Source organism: Bos javanicus, chromosome 3 (genome assembly GCF_032452875.1).
Source record: "Bos javanicus breed banteng chromosome 3, ARS-OSU_banteng_1.0, whole genome shotgun sequence".
Lineage (NCBI taxonomy): Eukaryota > Metazoa > Chordata > Mammalia > Artiodactyla > Bovidae > Bos > Bos javanicus.
The window spans coordinates 120,396,130-120,414,507 of NC_083870.1; the positions used below are offsets into that span (position 1 = coordinate 120,396,130).

Here is an 18,378-nt window from a genome sequence, read left to right on the forward strand (position 1 = left end):
GCTTGCCAGGGTGAGCGCCCCCTTCCCGCCCTGGTCCTCTGACCCCCGAGAGGTCACCTTGGCGTAGACTTCAGTCAGTGCCTGCCCCAGCTTCTCGGGCTCGCCTCGCAGTATCACCGTCTCGGAGGCGCTGTCCGAGGGTGGGATCTCCACGGAGACCCCGGTTCTCTCCAGGATCTCCTGCAGGGAGTTGCCCTTTGGACCGATGACGTACTTGTGCTGGGACTTCTTCACCTCCACTGCGATGGTCGTAGTCTTCTTTTTCTGAGGAGGAGCAGTGTGCACAAGGGTGTCAGCGCAGTGGACAGGACACAGGGCCCCGAGTGCAGCGACTGAGCCCTGTGCGAGGGTGGCGCCAGCCCAGCCCCGGGAGCTGCTTGTCACTGCCCGGGTCCTCGCCTCGGGAAGGTGGCTGCAGAGTTTACATCAAGCTGACTAACCACAGCAACCAGGCAGAGACCAATAGGCCACGTCCTCTTTCCAAAGCAAGGAGCCAGTTTCAGACCCCAGAGCCCACCGTCCCAGGCTCCCTGCTCCCTCAGAGGCCCGGTCAGCTGGGGGCAGGGTGTCCGCCGCAGGCAGGGCAGGGGAGCACAGGCGGAGCTGACCCCTGGGAAGCGGGTCATCTCGAAAAGGCCATGGACAGGGCGGGTCTGGTCTCTCCCTGCCCGGCAGGCTACCTTCTCCTCGTAAATCTTCTTGACGCGAGCCACGGCCTGAGCCAGCTGCTCCTTCTCGCCCGTGAAGACGATCTCGGTGCGGCTGACGCTGGGCGGCGGGATGTTGATGCGTGTCCCCGTCTCCTGCATGATCTCGCTCACCAGCCGGTTGTAAGGCCCTGCGATGAAGGGGTGGAAGGCCTTCTCCACCTCGAGCCGCTCCACAGCACGCTTGTCCTGGGTGGGAGGGGCAGACATGAGGGCCCGCCTGGGAGTAGGGGGGGGTGGGGTCTCTCTCTAACACGCACAGGCGGGAAGGGCAGGCGTGAACACCCAGCTAGGGGTCGCTGGGATCATGCCCACACCGTGATACACGCGCTGCTCACACACAGGCGGGAAGGGCAGGTGTGAGCGCCTGGCGAGGGCTCGCTGGGATCTCGCCCACACTGATGCGCGCACAGCACACGAACAGGCCGGCCTCACCTGCTCTGCAGAGATGAGCAGCACCTCGTGGCGTGCCTTCTCGATGCCCTCCTTGGTGCCCGTGATCCTGATCTGATTGCTGGCGTCATCCGGGCGCGGGATCTGGATCTTGGTTGCAGTTTTTAGCTCCAAGTCTTGCAGTTTCTCTCCATTTTTGCCAATTACAAAGCGATGGTGCTCTTTGGGAATGGCAACGGTTGCTGAAGCCTACGGCAGGAAAAGGACCAAAGAAAAAAAACACTTGGAGGCTCCCGAAAAGCGGCTTTTCCACGGCACTCTCCCGTGTAGGGATGCCCGTCCCACCGCCTCCCGCCTCCCCGGCCTCAGGCCCTGCTTGAGAACAGGCTCAGCTGAAGTGTCACCTCTGGGCAGCGGGCCCCAGGGAGTGTGAACACAACCGGCCTCCCAGCTTCAGCTGTTGATTCTCTACCCGGCCCAGCCCCGAGCCTGTTTCCGTCACGGTGGCGCCACACGCCAGGCAGGACGTGGCCAGAGAGCAGGCACATGCTGACTAACCAGGTTAGCTGCTGTTTCTGCAGCAGGACGCTCTTTCTGTCAGACATGAGCCCTGCATGTAGTTATACACTCTTCCTCCCTCTCTCTCACAACCGGTTAAAACAGACAACTCATGTGGGGAAAGAAAACGAAAATAATCGAAATCCTCAAACTGCCAGAAGTTCAGCAGCTTTCTGAGGTCAAGGGAAACTCTGGGAGGAGACAGAGGTGGCCACCCTTTCCCTATCTATACCGAAAGCAGTCATCAATCAAGAGGACTGTGAAAAAGAAAGAAGGAGAAGCGCGGTGTAGGGCTCCCGACACTGGAGCAGCAGGAAACCCCAGAGCAGCCAGCCTTCCTGCTCCTCCAGGGGCTGCATCTCAGAGCAGAGTGTGCAGCACTCGCAAAAGGAGCGCTGGACTCTATCACAGGCAATAACAAGATCCTCACTTCGCAAATGGCACAGAAGGTGGTGAGCAAATGAGGTTTATTCTAAAAATGGCTCAATATTAGGAAATCAGTTTATATCATTCATTGTGTTTCTAGATCTAAGAAGAGAAAAACCAATCAAGTCTAAAAAATTTAAATCCTTCCGTGACAAAAATTTGCATAAAAACAGAAACCAAAGAATATCTATTTTTAACACAAAGCACACACGCACGCTCAACCCTGAAGCTGTGCTTGGGGGAGACGTGTGTGTCAAGGCCTGCATGCCCACCCCCTGCCCAGTGTTTCCCTCGAGAGGAGACATGAGAAAGCAGAGCAGATGCAGGCTGGACAGGAAGAGGCGCAAGACTGCGCACGAGGGAAGGCGGAAGGAACCACGACCTCACCTGACTGGCTGGGACAGGAAGAAAAATTAGCTCTAACTCACACTGACAACACGTGGTTAGAAGACGCGACAGGAAGACCACCCGTCTCAGCGGTCGGGCACAGAACAGAGGCGGCGGGATGTGTGCCCCCCAGGTCAGGGCACAGCCCTGGGGAGTCTACCACCGCTTGGAGCAGAGAGCCGATGAGCATGCTCGCAGGGCAGAACAGAAGGGGACAGAAAGGACAGGACATCCTGGAAGCACCCAGTAGCTGCCCCCAACGCTGCCGTCTACAACCACCGCCACTGATGTAAACACCACCAGTGCGCGGAGAGACGGGCCAGCGCAAGATCCAGGGACAGGCCCAGGGCGGCACGGAAGCGCAGGGCGCGATGAGACCTGCCACTGTGGGAGAGCTGTTCATCCACACAAATTCCACACAGATCAGGAAGGGAAACATAGCAACGTCTTTATAGTCATCTAAAAAATAAGGATAAACTTCCTTACAACCCTAAAGTAAAAGGAAACCTCCCTGCTGCTGCTGCTGAGTCGCTTCAGTCGCGTCCGACTCTGTGCGACCCCACAGACGGCAGCCCACCAGGCTTCCCTGTCCCTGGGATTCTCCAGGCAAGAGCACTGGAGTGGGTTGCCATTTCCTTCTGCAATGCACGAAAGTGAAAAGTGAAAGTGAAGTCGCTCAGTCGTGTCCGACTCTTCGCGACCCCATGGACTGCAGCCCACCAGGCTCCTCCATCTCTGGGATTTTCCAGGCAAGAGTACTGGAGTGGGGTGCCATTGCCTTCTCCGGGAAACCTTCCTAGCAACAACTAAAAAAAAAAAAAACTTAATGAATTTGACCACATAAGAATGAAACTCACACAGCAAAACATACCAAGATCAAAACACAGACGGCAAACAGGACACCGCTGGTAACATACATTTCTGATGAAGGGCTTCCGGAGCATGCCCGGCCAGATGGACAACTCGAACTTGACGGCAGGGGGAGGAGGACAGATCGCGCACAGAGAAAAGGGGAACTAAGAGCACTCGCAGCCTTCCTTCAGTGCCCAAAGCCGGAGCACCGGGCAGCCCCAGCAAGGCTGTGGGCAGGCCAACGGAGGACACGCACACAGCGCCGAGGAGAGGGGCGTCTGGCTGCTTCAGCAAAACTCCAGACGAAGGTACCCTCTGGGCCGGCCTCTCACTGCTGGGAAAGCTCCCCCGAGACACGGTGGGCAAAACAGCAAACCGCACGTGCACGCACTGCTTGACTGGGACCCAGCGCCACGCGCTTGCGCGCACCCCGGCACACCCGGGCCCACGCGCCCGCGCGCACCCTGGCACGCCCGCGCACACCCCGGCACGCCTGGGCCCATGCGCCCGCGTGTACCCCGGCATACCCAGGCCCGGCAGCGGTCTGGCGGCAGAAGCCACGGCCCGCCGCTGTGAGCGCCACGGGACCCGCTGCACCGGGAAGCAGCCTCCTGCCTCAGAGGAAGGACACACCCACAAAGACCCAGCATGGCCACCCAGCAGGGTGAACAGGGCCAGGGGGCCTTATACGGTGCTGACTTGGCAATCACAGGTTTAAGTACTTTAGAAAAAACTGAAAGCTTCCCAGGTGGCTCAATGGGTAAATAAAAAAACAATCTGCCCGCCAATGCAGAAGACCCAGGACGCGTGAATTCAATCCTTGGGTTGGGCAATCCCCTGGAGTAGCAAACAGCAGCCCACTCCAGTATTCTTGCCTGGAGAATCCCATGGACAGAGGAGCCTGGCTGGCTACAATCCATGAGGTCAGAGAGTCAGGCACAACTGAGCATACACGCTTAAAAAATGAAAATAAACTAAAAACAAATGAACCTAACTATGTATCCAGATAAAAGCACAATCTATGTATCAAGATGATAGCATAACCTTGATAGAGAATTACTCCAGTGATCTCAAGGCCCAAACATCTTCCATCTTAAATAGACACTTGAGTTTGAACTCCTGCAGCTTCCCACTGTGAAGCTCCAGGGCTCTGGGATATTCAGGCCTGTGGGAGCGGCAGTGAAGATCGGGTCACACATCTCTGGGTTAGAAATAAGGAAGTGGTTCAGATGAATGGATACGTCAGAAAGCGGCAGGGTGCCCACTGAAGGAGTTCCCACAGGTCAGAGACGAGGCAAGTCCTGCAGAAAACACAACTAATCAACACACCAGAAGTTCACCAAAAAGATGCACAGGCCAGAAGACACCAAAAAGATGCACAGGCCACCGGTGCAGACGCCGGAGCGCCACGGTGGTCTAAAAGCAGGGAAGAGGACCAACGGCAGACCGTGCCTGCCCACCTCAAAGTCCTGTCCCAGCGATGTGGGAGCCAAGGTCTCTGAGCCGCGTGAAGCTGGGTAGCAACGAGCAAGGCTGGCAGAACGACTAGACGAGAGGATGCCAGGCCATCTGAGGACTGGCAGGGGCACCACAGAGGCACCACCCATGTGCTTTCTTGCCGTACAGGGTGCACATGGAAGCAGCCAAGCCCCCAGATCTGCCCCCACTGCACAGGAAAAATGGGGGGCAGTGGAACAACATCTGTGCGGCCCCCAAAACAAACCAGCAGCACGAAGAAGAGGTGAGGAGGCCTGCTGAGCTATGAGCACGCGGGCAGCCTCAGCTGGACACGGAGGAAAAACCCAGCGGGGAAGGAGCATCTGAGATGAAGCGGGCAGCACTCGCACCGCCGGGGCTGACGTGGGGACATCAGGAAACTACCATCGACTTTTAGACGTGAGTTAATGACGTGTTATATTCAGTGAAACACAAGAAGAGAGGGAGCCCACACAGAAGTATTTGCAGGAGAATGTGTCTGGGATCTGCTGTAAAGTAAAAGTGGGGGGCAGGAGGGAGCAGGGCCAGAGGAACGCCTCAGATGCTCAATCAAAACCCACCTCAACACTCACCAGCCGGCAGAGCCGCCGGCACCAGCCACAACGTGCAGCAACGCAGACACATTTTCCACTCCCTACACCGAACAGGTGACAGACTCCCTGAAGGTGCCTTTCAGCTTTGAGTGTGAGAGCCCAGGGTTCCACAGCGCAGTGCCCCCACTAAGCCCCCCATGCATCAGCCTCCCATCTCTGAACCCCTACACCGAGACCAGCTCCCCCAAAGCTCAAGAGACTCAGCAACAGGTAGGAATAACCCTCATTTCTAACTGAGCCCACCCAAAGCTCCGCCACACACTGTAATACACATTCTCTGCATTCACCTCAGTTAAGGGAAAAACTCATCAATCCCTGATTTACTTCTTTATGACAATAGTTCTCCAATCAATTCCAAGTTCTGGTATCAGATGGCTGAGGACTACGGCACTGGTGATCTCCCAAGCCCGGGATGGGGAGTGTGTGTTTAAGCAGCAGACACATTTGCTGGCCCTCAGAGCCAGAACTGGCTCAGCTGGCTCATCTACACATGCGTGTCCTCAGCCCACCGTCTGGGCCTTTAGCTGTTAGCTCCTGCACCTGCAGAGCAGAGCCGGTGGTGTCCTGGGCCCGAGTGGGCCACTGGGTTTCCACTAGCAGAGTCAGGAGGCTCCGAATGCTGCTGTCCTACCCCAGCCCCTCCAGCCCTGCCCAGCGGGGGAGAGTGCGATGGGCCGGAGCCGTGCGCACAGTCCGGACGCCGTCCTGGGAGGCCTGCCGGGAGCGCACCTGAGTCTGCAGTCGGGCCACGATGTCCTTCCGGGCTTTCATGACGGCGTCCAGCTTCCCTGAGACCATGATGGACAGGCCCTGGTCTTTGGCGAGAGACAGCTCCAGGTGAGCGCCGGTTCTCTGCATGATCTCAAGGCAGATTTTTGCTTGTTCACCTTCTCCAAACTGGTTCATGTCCTTGTATTTCCTCTCCTCCAGTGGTACATGGAACACCTGCTCAGAAAAGGTCAAAAAGGAAAGGTTAAGAGGGGACAGAAAAAGTGTCTAGGAACCGAATATACGGAGTAAAGAACACGGGTCTGTTTAGTCACTGTAACCCCTCCTTACTGCTCCAAGGTCTAGGAGGAAAGTCAAGAGACCAACAGGAAGTGCCCAAGGGCGGGGGGCTGCTGTCTCAGTGAAGTGGAAACCCCCCACCCCAAGTACAAATAAAGACAGGGGACATCACGCAGCAGGGGGCAAGGTCAGCGGAGGCAGTGAACTGGGAGGTGGGCAGGCTAGGAGCGTGGGCGACAGGGAGGGCCTGGCCGGCCACGTCGGAGGGCGCCAAATGGAGGAGGGGCGTGTGCAGTGGGGGAGCAGCGGGGACAGCGGGCGCGGGCCCCTGCCCACCCTGGGGTAGGACGAGAAGACGGCGCAGGCTCCACAGGAGGACGTGTTCTGACCCACGTCCTGGGCTGGGCGCAGGGTTGGGGGAGACTGACTGAACCCAGAGGCCCCTTTTCACACCCAAAGCAATCTCATTTGATGTTCAAGAACCCTCTTGGGATCTCTCTGGTGGTCCAGCGGTCAGGCTTCTCTGCTTTCACTGCCAAAGGCCCGGGTTCAACCCTGGTCAGGGAATGAGGAAGCTGCAAGCCTCTTGGCCAAAACCAAAACCAACCAAACTGCTTCCCCTCAGCTGCTACGGCTTCCTACTTGGAGCGGCAGGTGAAGTGGGATAGAGCATCTACCTGAGTGATGACGGAAGCCTTGATGGGCCGGATCTTGTTACTCCAGGCGCCAGCAGGCTCCTGGGCATTTTCCAGGCAGGCTGCTTTCTCGGGCAGTGGGGGGAAGGCATCCTTGTAGGTTGGAGGGTCGCTCTCCTCTTCAGAAGTTAAAGTGGCAACTGGACCAGCCAACACAGATCAAGAGTATTAGACGGAGAAAACACCAGGAGCGCTTTAATGTCAAAAAGAGACAGCACTAGCGGCTGACAACGACCCCTCACTCAGCCACAGGGCAGGCGCCCAAGGCTGGCAGGCTCAGCACCCTCAAGGTCAGCGTGTGCACTGGCCGGGCCACTCTGAACCTGAGGGCACCCCTGCCCCTGCACAGCCTCACCGGGAGTCTCAGCTCAGACCCTGGGCCCCACAACTCCCTGTGGGGTGAGCTCCTGGAAGGCAGGCCTTGGCACAGATTTTTCATCCCTCAAGAGTATTCTAATCTTGTATTCTTAAAAACAAATCCCATCCCCCCCAACACCTGGCACATGGCCAGCTCTTAAACCTGCAGGAGAAAACAAGTCTGCGGCTCCGACTGCCCGCAAGGACCCCGAGGCAGACTCCAGCCAGCGCCCAGCGCCATAGGCGATGTTGGAAGGGCTCTCGAGGGAACAGCTGTCTCTGCGCCCCCGCCATCCACAGGGAATACCTGGGGGCGGAATCAGGGCCCCTGCACCACCCGCTCCACCCACAGGCCCTCCCGTCCACATGCTGACCCACCAACACCTCCACGCCAGCGGGAATGTGCCTGTCTGGGTGACGCCCGGAGGTCCCGGGCTGGGCGGTGTCTAGCAACGGCAGGGGCCAACAGCAGAGGGATGACCTCTGGGGTCAGGCAGGCCTGTGTCTGACTCTGAGGTCACCACTCCCAGCCATGCGGCCAGGCTGCCCTGGGGGTCAGGAAAGGCTCCATGTGAGCAGCTGCTGGAGCCCGGCAGGGCCTGCTCCCTCCCCGGGCAGATTCGGACCCCACAGGGTCTTTGATCACACGGCAGACCCAGCCTGCAGGCACCGAGGACCAAGCAAGCGGCCGGTTCTGGCCTCCACTGCCTGGAGACGAGCGGCTCGAAATGCAGTTGCTGTGACTGACGAAATACATCTTTACTTTTATTAAACTTTAGAACTGATACTCAATCCCATTACTGGAAAACTTTTAAGGAGTGTTAGGAACAACAACGGAGAAGGCAATGGCACCCCACTCCAGGACTCTTGCCTGGAAAATCCCATGGACGGAGGAGCCTGGTGGGCTGCAGTCCATGGGGTCGCTAAGAGTCGGACACGACTGAGCGACTTCACTTTCACTTTTCACTTTCATGCATTGGAGAAGGAAAGGGCACCCCACTCCAGTGCTCTTGCCTGGAGAATCCCAGGGACGGGGGAGCCTGGTGGGCTGCCGTCTATGGGGTCGCACAGAGTCGGACACGACTGAAGCGACTTAGCAGCAGCAGCAGGAACAACAAAGAGTAGAACAAACTACTCTTTCAACTGAAAATTTTATAAAAACTAAGTCCAGGTGAAGGGCTTTGAATGAACACGGAGCCCTCAAATCAAGTTGTCCTGCAGCCATAAATACGCATCAGATTCTGAAGGGACAGAAAAGACTGTCAGGCAGGCGTTTGCGAGGCTACACTAGAGACACTGAGACCCATGGCCCGTGTGTCCCGCCCGCGTCTCCTGACAGCCTGGCGTCCATCTCTGCCGCCGCCCCGGGCCCAGCTCAACACGAGGGCGAGAAGAATGCTGAAAGAGCACGAAGGGCAGACCCCTGGCTGCCACACTGGCCACGTTTGGAATCTGCCGTCGATCCGTCCGCCACCCATGGCCATCTCACTCTGCAGACAAGGGCAGTGCAAACAGCCCACAGCACTGCTGGGCCCAGGTCTGCCCACAGCACAGGGCGCAAAACACCTCTGCAGAGGCCCCACAGTTACCAGCAGAGTGAGGAGGCGCCTCACCTTTGATTTGTTGCGGAACCAGTCCACTGCGGTGTTCAGCAAAGCTCTCCTGGGTCAGAACTGCAACGGAGCTCATGGTTGGTCTCAGGCCGCCACTTGATCCGGGTGAGCCACTGCGGGGGGAGGGGGGTCAGAGGCAGGCCTGGGGTGTCCACCCAGGGGCGTGCGCAGCCAAGGACAGCATCGCTTCACCAGCAGGGGACACCCAGCTTCCTGAGCCAGCAAGGCCAACCTGAGGGGCTCCCAGACTACGACCGGGGGACAGAATGGAGAACTGGCTCCCTGCCTGGGATGGAGCAGATGCAGGCTCTGGCTGACAGGTTCAGCACAGGACCCCGTGGGCCGCAGAGACCCCGTCTGAACCCCCGCCCCACATGGGCCCCCCCCTGGCCCCAGCCCCAGATCCACCCCAGGGGCTCTGGTAACAGCAGTCTCAGTTACTTGGTTAATCTGCTGTCGCCACACCTCCTGATGCTTATGAAATGCACGGTAGGACAGGAGCTACAAGGAGCCTCGAGAGCGCAGCCTCCCTGCTCTGGGGACAAGTGTGGCAGCGTGGACACCTCCCAGCGGTGGGGGGACTCAGGCGGCGGCGGAGAGGCCAGCCAAGGGCACACAGCTCTGCCGTCGGGCAGGAGCCCCGCAGTCGGCCTCCAGACCCCACCTGGAGCGGCCCCGGGACCTGGGCACACGGCTCTCAGAGCCACAGCGCCTGTGCGGAAAAGGGGCTCAGTGGCGTGGGGGAGCCCCTCCCCAACTCCACCTGCGCCCCCAACACTAATGCACAGAGAGGAGCACCCTTGCTCACAAATCGCGCCCCCAGGGCTTCTGCGCCACTGAGGCAAAACATGTAACAGGGTCAAGTCATTTTTAGTGAGTTTTTTCCCATCCTTTTTACAATTCAGTAAGACCCCTCCCCAAATTAAAAAAAAATTAAGCTCTGGAAGCAAGGTCCAAAATCAGATACTCTCAGCAAACCCAAAAGGAGAAAAGATTGAAAGTCGATGGAAACCAGATGGCCCATCCACCAGAAGGGCACAAGTGTACGCTCCGCTCTACACGGGGAGGTGAGCAACAGGGCTCCTCTCTGAAGAAGGCTGGAAGCTTCAGTACGGTACACAGTGAAAGGGCACTCTCACAGCCCAGGGCCAGGAGGCCTGGAGGCAGGACACACTCACCAGCAAAACGGTCGGTAGCCAGGAGGTCCGTCCTGAGGTCGCCTCTGTCAGCCTGCCAGCTTCTGCCGGGGTGGGGCAGGAAGGGGGAGACGGCAAGGAGGGGGCAAGTTACTGATCCGCACCCGACACCCAGATCCTTTCCTCGCAACCACAATAGGGCGAGGTGTTATTTATTTGCACTTTGGCTACTAACTAATACTAGGAAAATTTCTTGGGGCAAAAAAAAAAAAAAAAAAGGAAGAAGCCCTTCCATTAGGCCATGCGCTTCAGACAGACACAGGAGTGAAGCCTGAGCTAGAGCTGCAGAGGTGACTTCCCAGGACCCAGAGAGTGATCCCTTTAGTACCTCAACTTTTACATGTAACCATTTCGAAGTAAAACTCTCAAAAAACTGCTGTTTGTTCCCCTGTCCTCCTCTTGCTCGGCTCCGCTGAGCCAGAAGGGAAAGGATCTGTAACACCGTCCTGACGGAGTGAGCGCGCCGGGCCGAGGCGCTCCTCAGGGAGACCGAGGGCTACTATCTAAGGGCGCAGGTGTCTTTGGTGGTTACTTTGTTCTTGCTGTTACCCTGTAAAAGTCCTTGAGTCCCTTATAATCCACTGGGGATTTAGAAACCAGGCCATAAAACAGCAGGGCTAGAAAGAACCTTTAAAGGCCATCCTGGGAGGACCCAAAACTGCTCAGTGAGGAAGGAGGGTGTGGGTCACCTTGCCGCGGGGGACTTCAGGATGGCGAGGCTGCCAGGTAGGTGGCTGGCCGCTCTGCGCAGGCCGCATTCACTTGACAAGGTGGCCTTTATGGCGTGGGCGGGCACGGTCCAGAACGGGGGCGTTAACAGCAGTGACAAGAGTGCCTGCCGAGCTGAAGAGGAGCACCTCCAAACTCACTCATAACACAGGTGTGCTCAGGAGCTGGGAAGCCGGTGCACAGCCGCTGGGGTTGCGCCAGTGACTCTGGATTTAAAAGGTCTCAGTGTCCCAGCTGGGGACACAGACCTGTGGTATTTCAGGATTTAAAAACTACAAAAACCAAAAATCCTTTAAACGTAAGGACTTGAGTCACATGGGGGAAGTTCTGTGAGCCAGAGGCCAGCCCCTCTCTGCAGGCCCAGTCCCATCAGACACACACGACACGTGGCCCTCAAGGGGGGAGGGTGGATACAAAATGACCGAGGCCATTTTATTTACAGACAAATTCTAACCGGCAGGTCTCAATGACTAAGGCAAGGAAGAAAGAAAACCTTTCCATTAAATCACACTGACAGAGACACTCACCCACACCGGCCTCTGGCAGAGGTGAAAGGTGAGCTGCCCTGGGCCCCCCGGGCCCTGTCAGCCCACGCAGAGCCCACCCAGACCAGGACACGGGTGCTCTGGGAAGCGCCACTGACACCGGGACCCGGGGCCCACCCACTCTCCAGGCAGCCCTGAGCTTCCTGACTTTCCACCTGAAGAGCCTCCCACACCCGGCGCCGACAGCGTCTCAAAACCCACTCACACCTGCCCTCTGAGAGGCGGGTTCGCCCTCGAGGCCGCCCCGATGCCAGGCCAGCCTCCTGGCCTGCCGCCGACCAGCCCCTGCCTTCCCGGACAGGGCAGGCTGCGCAGCGGGGTGGCCACCGCCACGTCCGCTCGAGCCACAGGGCAGCGCCAGCCCCACCCCACACCTGGAGTCACACACCAGGCCACTCCTGCGGCTCGCTGTGGAGGCCGCTCGTGCTCGTCCCAGCCAGCTGCCCTACTGATCCTCAGTCCACGAGGCTCAAGGAGGGACAGCCTATCAGAGCCCCTAATGCCCTCACATGTGCACAGGCTCTCGGGCAGTCAAGCGCAGAGTGGACCCACAGAAAACTCCAAGCTGGTTTGACAGGATACACTGGTCTCTAGTCTGTGCATTTCGAGCGGTGGTTGTTACAGCTGGTGGTGAATGGACCACAGTGAGCCTCAGGTGAACATCAGGTCTGATCCCAACAAAGCAGGCTGTTGTTTTTCTTATAAACGTCTCAAGATCCCGTCTTTAAAGAATTCACCTTAGAGCTGACCTGATGAACCGTGTGCAGACCTCAGCCCTGAGGCGCTGGGCCATCACCAGCCCTCCTGCTATGCCCCCTCCCAAGAAACTGTCCCCTGCAAAACGATGCCCATCCCCGGAGGTCTTTCAACCCCCTCTGAGCCTTCCTGGCGGGTGACGCCTCTACCTGGGTGCCCTCACTGGCCATCCCAAGTCCCAGAAAACCTTAATGAGGCGCAGAAGCCAAACATAGCGGTTGCAGCTCCTCACTGGGCTGCATGCTGCCACTCCAATCAGGACTGAAAGGGACCCTCGTATCTGAGCAATGCTGGGGGCGGCTGGGCCGCCGTGCTCCCCTTGGAGCTGTCAGAACACTCCGTCTGCTTCTTCCCCCAGAGAACAGGCCCACCTTCCCCACCAGACTCCTTCAGGCACGGGAAGCCAGTTCATTCCCCAGCTATGACTCCATTCATCACTGGGGTGCTCTCAACGCCTCCAAAACGCCCCGTCCCTCCATCACTGTGGGTGCTCTCAATGAGTTTCCCCACGGGAAGCATTCAGGCCCACCCAATGCAGATCTCAAACCACCCTTAGCCTGGACTTTAGTCTTGTTTCTCAGAGTATAAATACCCATAGCAAAAAGCCACATTTCAAAATGGAACTTTGTAAGAAGCAGAACTAGAGCCAAATAAAGAAGGCTAGACAGAAGCAGATTGCTCTCTCTGCTACCCCCTGCCCAGAGTGGGCTAGCACTCCCACAGGATGGATGGGCAGGCACCCACCTCCCCACGGGAAGTCATGGCATATGTGAAGATGTCACATAGGTTTGGTCCTAATGAAGGTACAACAGACAAATCTTTAAGAGAAAGATTTTTTTTGCTTGTAACCAAGAAAATATAAGCTGATCCCCTTGTATATTTTCAATTACACATTCAAAAGAAAGTCTTCTGCAAAGGGAACTCAGGAGCGGTAGTCCAGAAAGAACTTTTTCTCAGCCAGCGAATGCGACCTCAGCGCTTCCTGTACCTCCTGGGCAGGACTGAGAGCGGAGGCACCAGGAAACCCGGGACACCCAGGACTTCGGTCCTCCTCCTGCAAAGTTACGATTCTTTGCTCTGATCCCCACAGCAAGCTTGTAAGGACGAGGCTTTTCAGAGCGCTTTCAGGAGACAGAGCAAACTTGAGAGGAAGCAGCCCGGCTCGCACGGCCGCGGGAGGGACTCGCAAATGCCACCTCAGCACGGCCCTCCCACCGGCCACGCGGGCCCGCGGGCGGGGACAGGCTTAAAGGGGCAGCGCGCCGGCCGCTCTGAATCCCGCCCGGGTTCGGTACTTTTCCGTGCGGTCCTTCTCGTCCGCGGGCCCCGGGGCGCGTCCGAGCGGCGATCCGGCCGCCAGGGGAGCGGCGCGCCCGGCCGCGCAGGCCGGCGGCCGCAGGTGGAGGTGAGGCGGCGCGTCCCGGCCCCGGCCCGCCGCCCCCGCCGCCGCCGGGCTGGGGGAGGGGCGCGCCGGCGCGAGCGGCGGGGGAGGGGGCGGCGGGCCGCCCACGTCACCGGCCTGGCGCAGGTCCGGGCGCCCCGCGGCTCCCGGGCCGGGACGCAGGGACCAGACCCGACCACACGCGCGGGGGGTGGGCGGCGGGCGGGGGGCAGCGGGCTGGCGCCGCGGGACTCGGGAAACTTTCTTGCTCGGCCGGTGCCAGCGCCGCGGCCCATGCGCACTGGTGACACGTAGCCGCCCCTCCCCGGCCGGCAGGGGGGCGCCCCGCGGGGCCCGGGGCCGAGCCGGGCGTGGGGGGGGGCGCCCACTGTGCGGCCGCTGCCAGGGTCCCCCGCCTCCCCCGCCCGGTGCTCCACGTCGGCACCCGGGCGTCCCAACGTCCCCGTGCAGCCCCGGCCCCACGCCCGGCCTGCTCACCCTGCGCGGCGCCTGCCCGTCCGTCCGTCCGTGCGTCCGTCTGCTCGCCTCGGGAGAGGCCGGGACCCCCGCTCGCTCGCCGCTCCCGCAGGCAGGCTCCTCCGGCCGGCGCCCGGGCCCCCACGGCTATATAGGGCGGCGGCTCCAATCGCGCCCGGACACGTCAGACCGCGGCCGCCCCGCCCGCCGCCGGCCAGCGCCGCCCCGCCCGCCGCGCTCCGCGCCCGCAGGCTGCCCTGCTCCGGAGGGGCGTCGGGGTCGGGCACGGCCGCCACCTGCGCAAAGCGCGGGCAGGGGCAGCCGCTTCTGGCAGCGGGGCCCCCAACACCGCCCCCACACCCAAGAAAGAAACAGGACACCTCGAGGGACAACACAAAGGGAACGAGCCGCCGGCCGCAGCCATTCACAACTTCCGAAGGTGGAGCGCGGGCGAGCCTGACCAACTCCCGAGAACAGCCCACCCCCTGAAGTCTGGAGCCCAAACACTCTTCGTCTGCCCTGCACTTGTATAAGATATCCCTCCTCAGTTCCTTGGCTACTCATTTAATTCCCTACAGAAATGCAGACCATCTTTCCTTTAAGGACTCTACCCCCAGGTATCTCTGCCCGTCTCACAGGTAAGAAGGGGCCTGCCTGCGAGGCGCCCAGCCTTAAACAACAAACAGGAGAACAGAGTCCCTCCCTTCGGGGGCTTCCACGCAGGGGCTGAGGGAGCAGCCAGGTCTGCACTCCTCTGTAATATGCCTCCACAACGGCTTCTTTTAGTCAAGGCTCTGGCTTCCCTTGTGGCTCAGATGGTAAAGAATTTGCCTGCAACGCAGAAGACCTGGGTTGGGAAGATCCCCTGGAGAAGGAGAGGCTACCCACTCCAGGATTTTGGCCTGGAGAATTCCATGGACTCTATAATCCATGGGGTCGCAAAGAGCTGGACAGGACCGAGACACTTTCACTCCAGGCCTAGAGGGAGGGACATGCAAGGAGATCAAGCAAAATCCTCCTGGAGATGAGGGAAGGCACCAGCAGCACCGGGGGCAGGGCAGGGGAGGCAGGTCAGTGCCCGCGGCCCTGGGCCAGGGCCCTCCTCAGCAGGCAAGACACAGGTGCTGCTCAGGAAGAGGGAAGCCTGTGGCAGAGGAGGGGCAGGCAGGCCCAGAGGTACTTTTTCCCGTGGAACTCTGTCAGTATATACAGAATGGGGCGGGGGGGGGGGGGGTCCTCACAGCAGTTATTCATTCAGTCTAAAGGTGACTACGGCTTTCCATTATCACTGGCAATGGAGAATGCACTGAGCGGACAGATTCGGACAGTAGCACCAGAAATTCCCTATTAACTGGAGAAGGCCATCAACAGAAGTCAAGAAAGGCAGGGAGGCTCTTGGGTGCACTCACTGAGATGGAGAGCTTGAATGTCTACACTGGTAAGGGGAACTGTGATGCAAAAACTTGGATACAATGTCTGACATGCCCACTGGAGGGCCAAGTGGGGACCTAAGTAGGCAACTGCATATGCAAGGCGAAGGCCAGGGAGAAAGCCAGCACGGCTGACAGCACCCTTTGGCACTGCGGGACATCAGAGGGGAAGAGCCACAGAGCTGAGGGCATGGTCCCTGGAGCTGCACCCTGAGTCACCGGGATAGCACCTGGGCAGCGGGTAGAAGACTGCAAGTTAAAAAAAAAATCAAGAGATGGAACAAATCAAAGAGGTTAAGAACTTCAGATAGGAGGATGAGGAAGCCCAACACATGTCTAATACGCACTCCACAAGAGGAAAATACAAAGGACAAAGAAATATTGGGAAAATACTGGGAAAAAATCTAGAATGTAAAGGTATTATATTTCCCTTCCCTCCTTGAAAGAGAACAGGGGGCCAGCAGTGTTTTGGTATAGAACAGTGAAACCTCAAAAACGCCCAAGACAAGAGTAGATTTTAAAAGCAACCAGTGAGAAATATCAATAACCCCAGACACGCAGATGACACCACCCTTACGGCAGAGAGCGAAGAACTAAAGAGCCTCTTGATGAACGTGAAAGAGGAGAGTGAAAAACTTGGCTTAAAACTCAACATTCAAAAAACTCAGATCATGGCGTCCAGTCCCATCACTGCATGGCAAATAGATGGGGAAACAGTGAGAGACTTTATTTTGGGGGGGCTCCAAAATCACTGCAGATGGTGACTGCAGCCATGAAATTAAAAGATGCTTACCCCTTGGAAGAAAAGCTATGACCAACCTGCTGCTGCTGCTGCTAAGTCGCTTCAGTCGTGTCCGACTCTGTGCGACCCCATGGACTGCAGCCTACCAGGCTTCTCCATCCATGGGATTCTCCAGGCAAGAAGACTGGAGTGGGTTGCCATTTCCTTCTCCAATGCATGAAAGTGGAAAGTGAAAGTGAAGTCGCTCAGTTGTGTCTGACTCTTAGTGACACCATGGACTGCAGCCTACCAGGCTCCTCCATCCATGGGATTTTCCGGGCAACAGTACTGGAGTGGGGTGCCATTGCCTTCTCCTAGATAGCATATTAAAAAGCGGAGACATTACTTTGCCAAAGGTCCAGCTAGTCAAAGCTATGGTTTTTCCAGTAGTCATGTATGGATATGAGAGTTGGACTATAAAGAAAGCTGCTGCTGCTGCTGCTAAGTAGCTTCCGTTGTGTCTGACTCTTTACGGCCCCATGGACTGTAGCCCGCCAGGCTCCTCTATCCATGGAATTCTTCTGGCAAGAGTACTGGCTGCTGGTGCTGCTGCTGCTGCTAAGTCGCTTCAGTCGTGTCCGACTCTGTGCGACCCCGAAGACGGCAGCCCACCAGGCTCCCACGTCCCTGGGATTCTCCAGGCAAGAACACTGGAGTGGGTTGCCATTTCCTTCTCCAATGCATGGAGGGGTTGCCATTTCCTACACCAGGGAATCATCCCGACCCAAGGATTGAACCTGCATCTCCTGCATTGTAGGCAGATTCTTCACCATCTGAGGCACCAGGAAGTCATTGGCAATGTTCTAGAACTTGTATCAGACTGTAGGTTCAGGGTTGTTATTTTGTATTACTAATTATCAAGTAAAAGAGAAAAAACACAACACTGGGAAGCAAGAGAAGTAAAAAAAAGAAGCAATTTAAAAGCAAGATAAATAAAGCACAAAATGCAGTGGAAGAAATGAATCCAGATGTGGAAATAATCTGATGTTAGTATATACTAACTACCCAGTTACAAAGTCCAGCTATGCGCTATTTAAGAACCCCAAGCTACAAGGACACAGACACTTAGTGTGAAAAGATGGAGGTGGAAGAAGTGCCCAGGCAACTACTGACACACTGAAGCTGGGCAACCTGTGTCGTCTTCAGATACAACAGACTGTAGGATAAGCAGTACTGACAACAAAGACGCTCAAGAATAAAGTCAGCTCTGATTCTGTATGTATCCAGTTGTAGCTACAAAGTATATTAAGTAAAAGCTGAAGCTTATTATAAATTGATACAGCCAAGATTATAAAGGAAGACTGACAACTCTTGGTAACAGATTATGGAGATTAAAAATGCACAGAAAGTTAAAACAATGCAGTTAAAACCTACTTTATTGGACTTATATAATCCTTTGCCCAATGATTAGAAAGCACATTCTTTCCAAGAACACATTTAACTTTTACAAAATTGACCAGGAGCTAAGGCCAACTTTTTTTTTTTTTTCAACAAATGGCCAAAAAATTAGATATTCTGTGACCACAACACAATTAATTAGAAGTTAAAATGTTTGAAAGCCTAGAAGTTTTAAAACTTGCTCCTAAATAACTCATGGATCCAAGAAGATCTGAAAATAGTATCTTAGCCATCATACTAGTGAAGAGGAAAATGTAAAAACTAGCTAGTTAACCTCTTCTAATATTAGAAAAACAATAAACCTAAAGGAAATAAAAATAAAGAAATCAATGAAGTTAAGGACACACAGCACAGAGAACAGACTGAGCTAAATGTAAAAGAACTCGTTGGATCTCCAGCAAAAACAATCAGTGAAAAAAACAGAATAGGCAAGAATAGGCGATACTAAGAATTCAAAGAATTCAGTTTGCTAGATTATTTTAGCAAATAAAAACGAAAGAGACTCTTGATGAAAGTGAAAGAGGAGAATGAAAAAGTTGGCTTAAAACTCAACATTCAGAAAACTCAGATCATGGTGTCTGGTCCCATCACTTCATGGC

The 18,378-nt window shown here is 56.6% G+C and overlaps 2 protein-coding genes across 3 annotated transcripts in view; both read right to left on the minus strand.

Annotated features, from left to right (window-relative positions):
• Nucleotides 1-18,378, minus strand: part of HDLBP (high density lipoprotein binding protein) — a 58,439-nt gene that overhangs the window by 15,003 nt on the left and 25,058 nt on the right. The window contains exons 1-8 of one of the 2 annotated variants that reach the window (XM_061412925.1): nucleotides 14,192-14,299; nucleotides 10,265-10,326; nucleotides 9,087-9,199; nucleotides 7,099-7,256; nucleotides 6,143-6,358; nucleotides 1,143-1,349; nucleotides 681-896; nucleotides 58-264 (exon numbers count right to left, since the gene is read on the minus strand). In XM_061412925.1, the coding sequence (XP_061268909.1) occupies nucleotides 58-264; nucleotides 681-896; nucleotides 1,143-1,349; nucleotides 6,143-6,358; nucleotides 7,099-7,256; nucleotides 9,087-9,162 (1,080 nt within the window). In that variant the 5' untranslated portion in view covers nucleotides 9,163-9,199; nucleotides 10,265-10,326; nucleotides 14,192-14,299. Of the gene's footprint in view, nucleotides 1-57; nucleotides 265-680; nucleotides 897-1,142; nucleotides 1,350-6,142; nucleotides 6,359-7,098; nucleotides 7,257-9,086; nucleotides 9,200-10,264; nucleotides 10,327-14,191; nucleotides 14,300-18,378 lie in introns of those variants that run through there. The other variant, XM_061412924.1, reaches the window with a different exon arrangement.
• Nucleotides 13,559-18,378, minus strand: part of LOC133245239 (collagen alpha-1(I) chain-like) — a 31,140-nt gene continuing 26,320 nt past the window's right edge. The window contains exons 12-13 of the mRNA XM_061413186.1: nucleotides 14,192-14,466; nucleotides 13,559-14,081 (exon numbers count right to left, since the gene is read on the minus strand). Of these exons, the coding sequence (XP_061269170.1) occupies nucleotides 13,559-14,081; nucleotides 14,192-14,466 (798 nt within the window). The remainder of the gene's footprint in view (nucleotides 14,082-14,191; nucleotides 14,467-18,378) is intronic.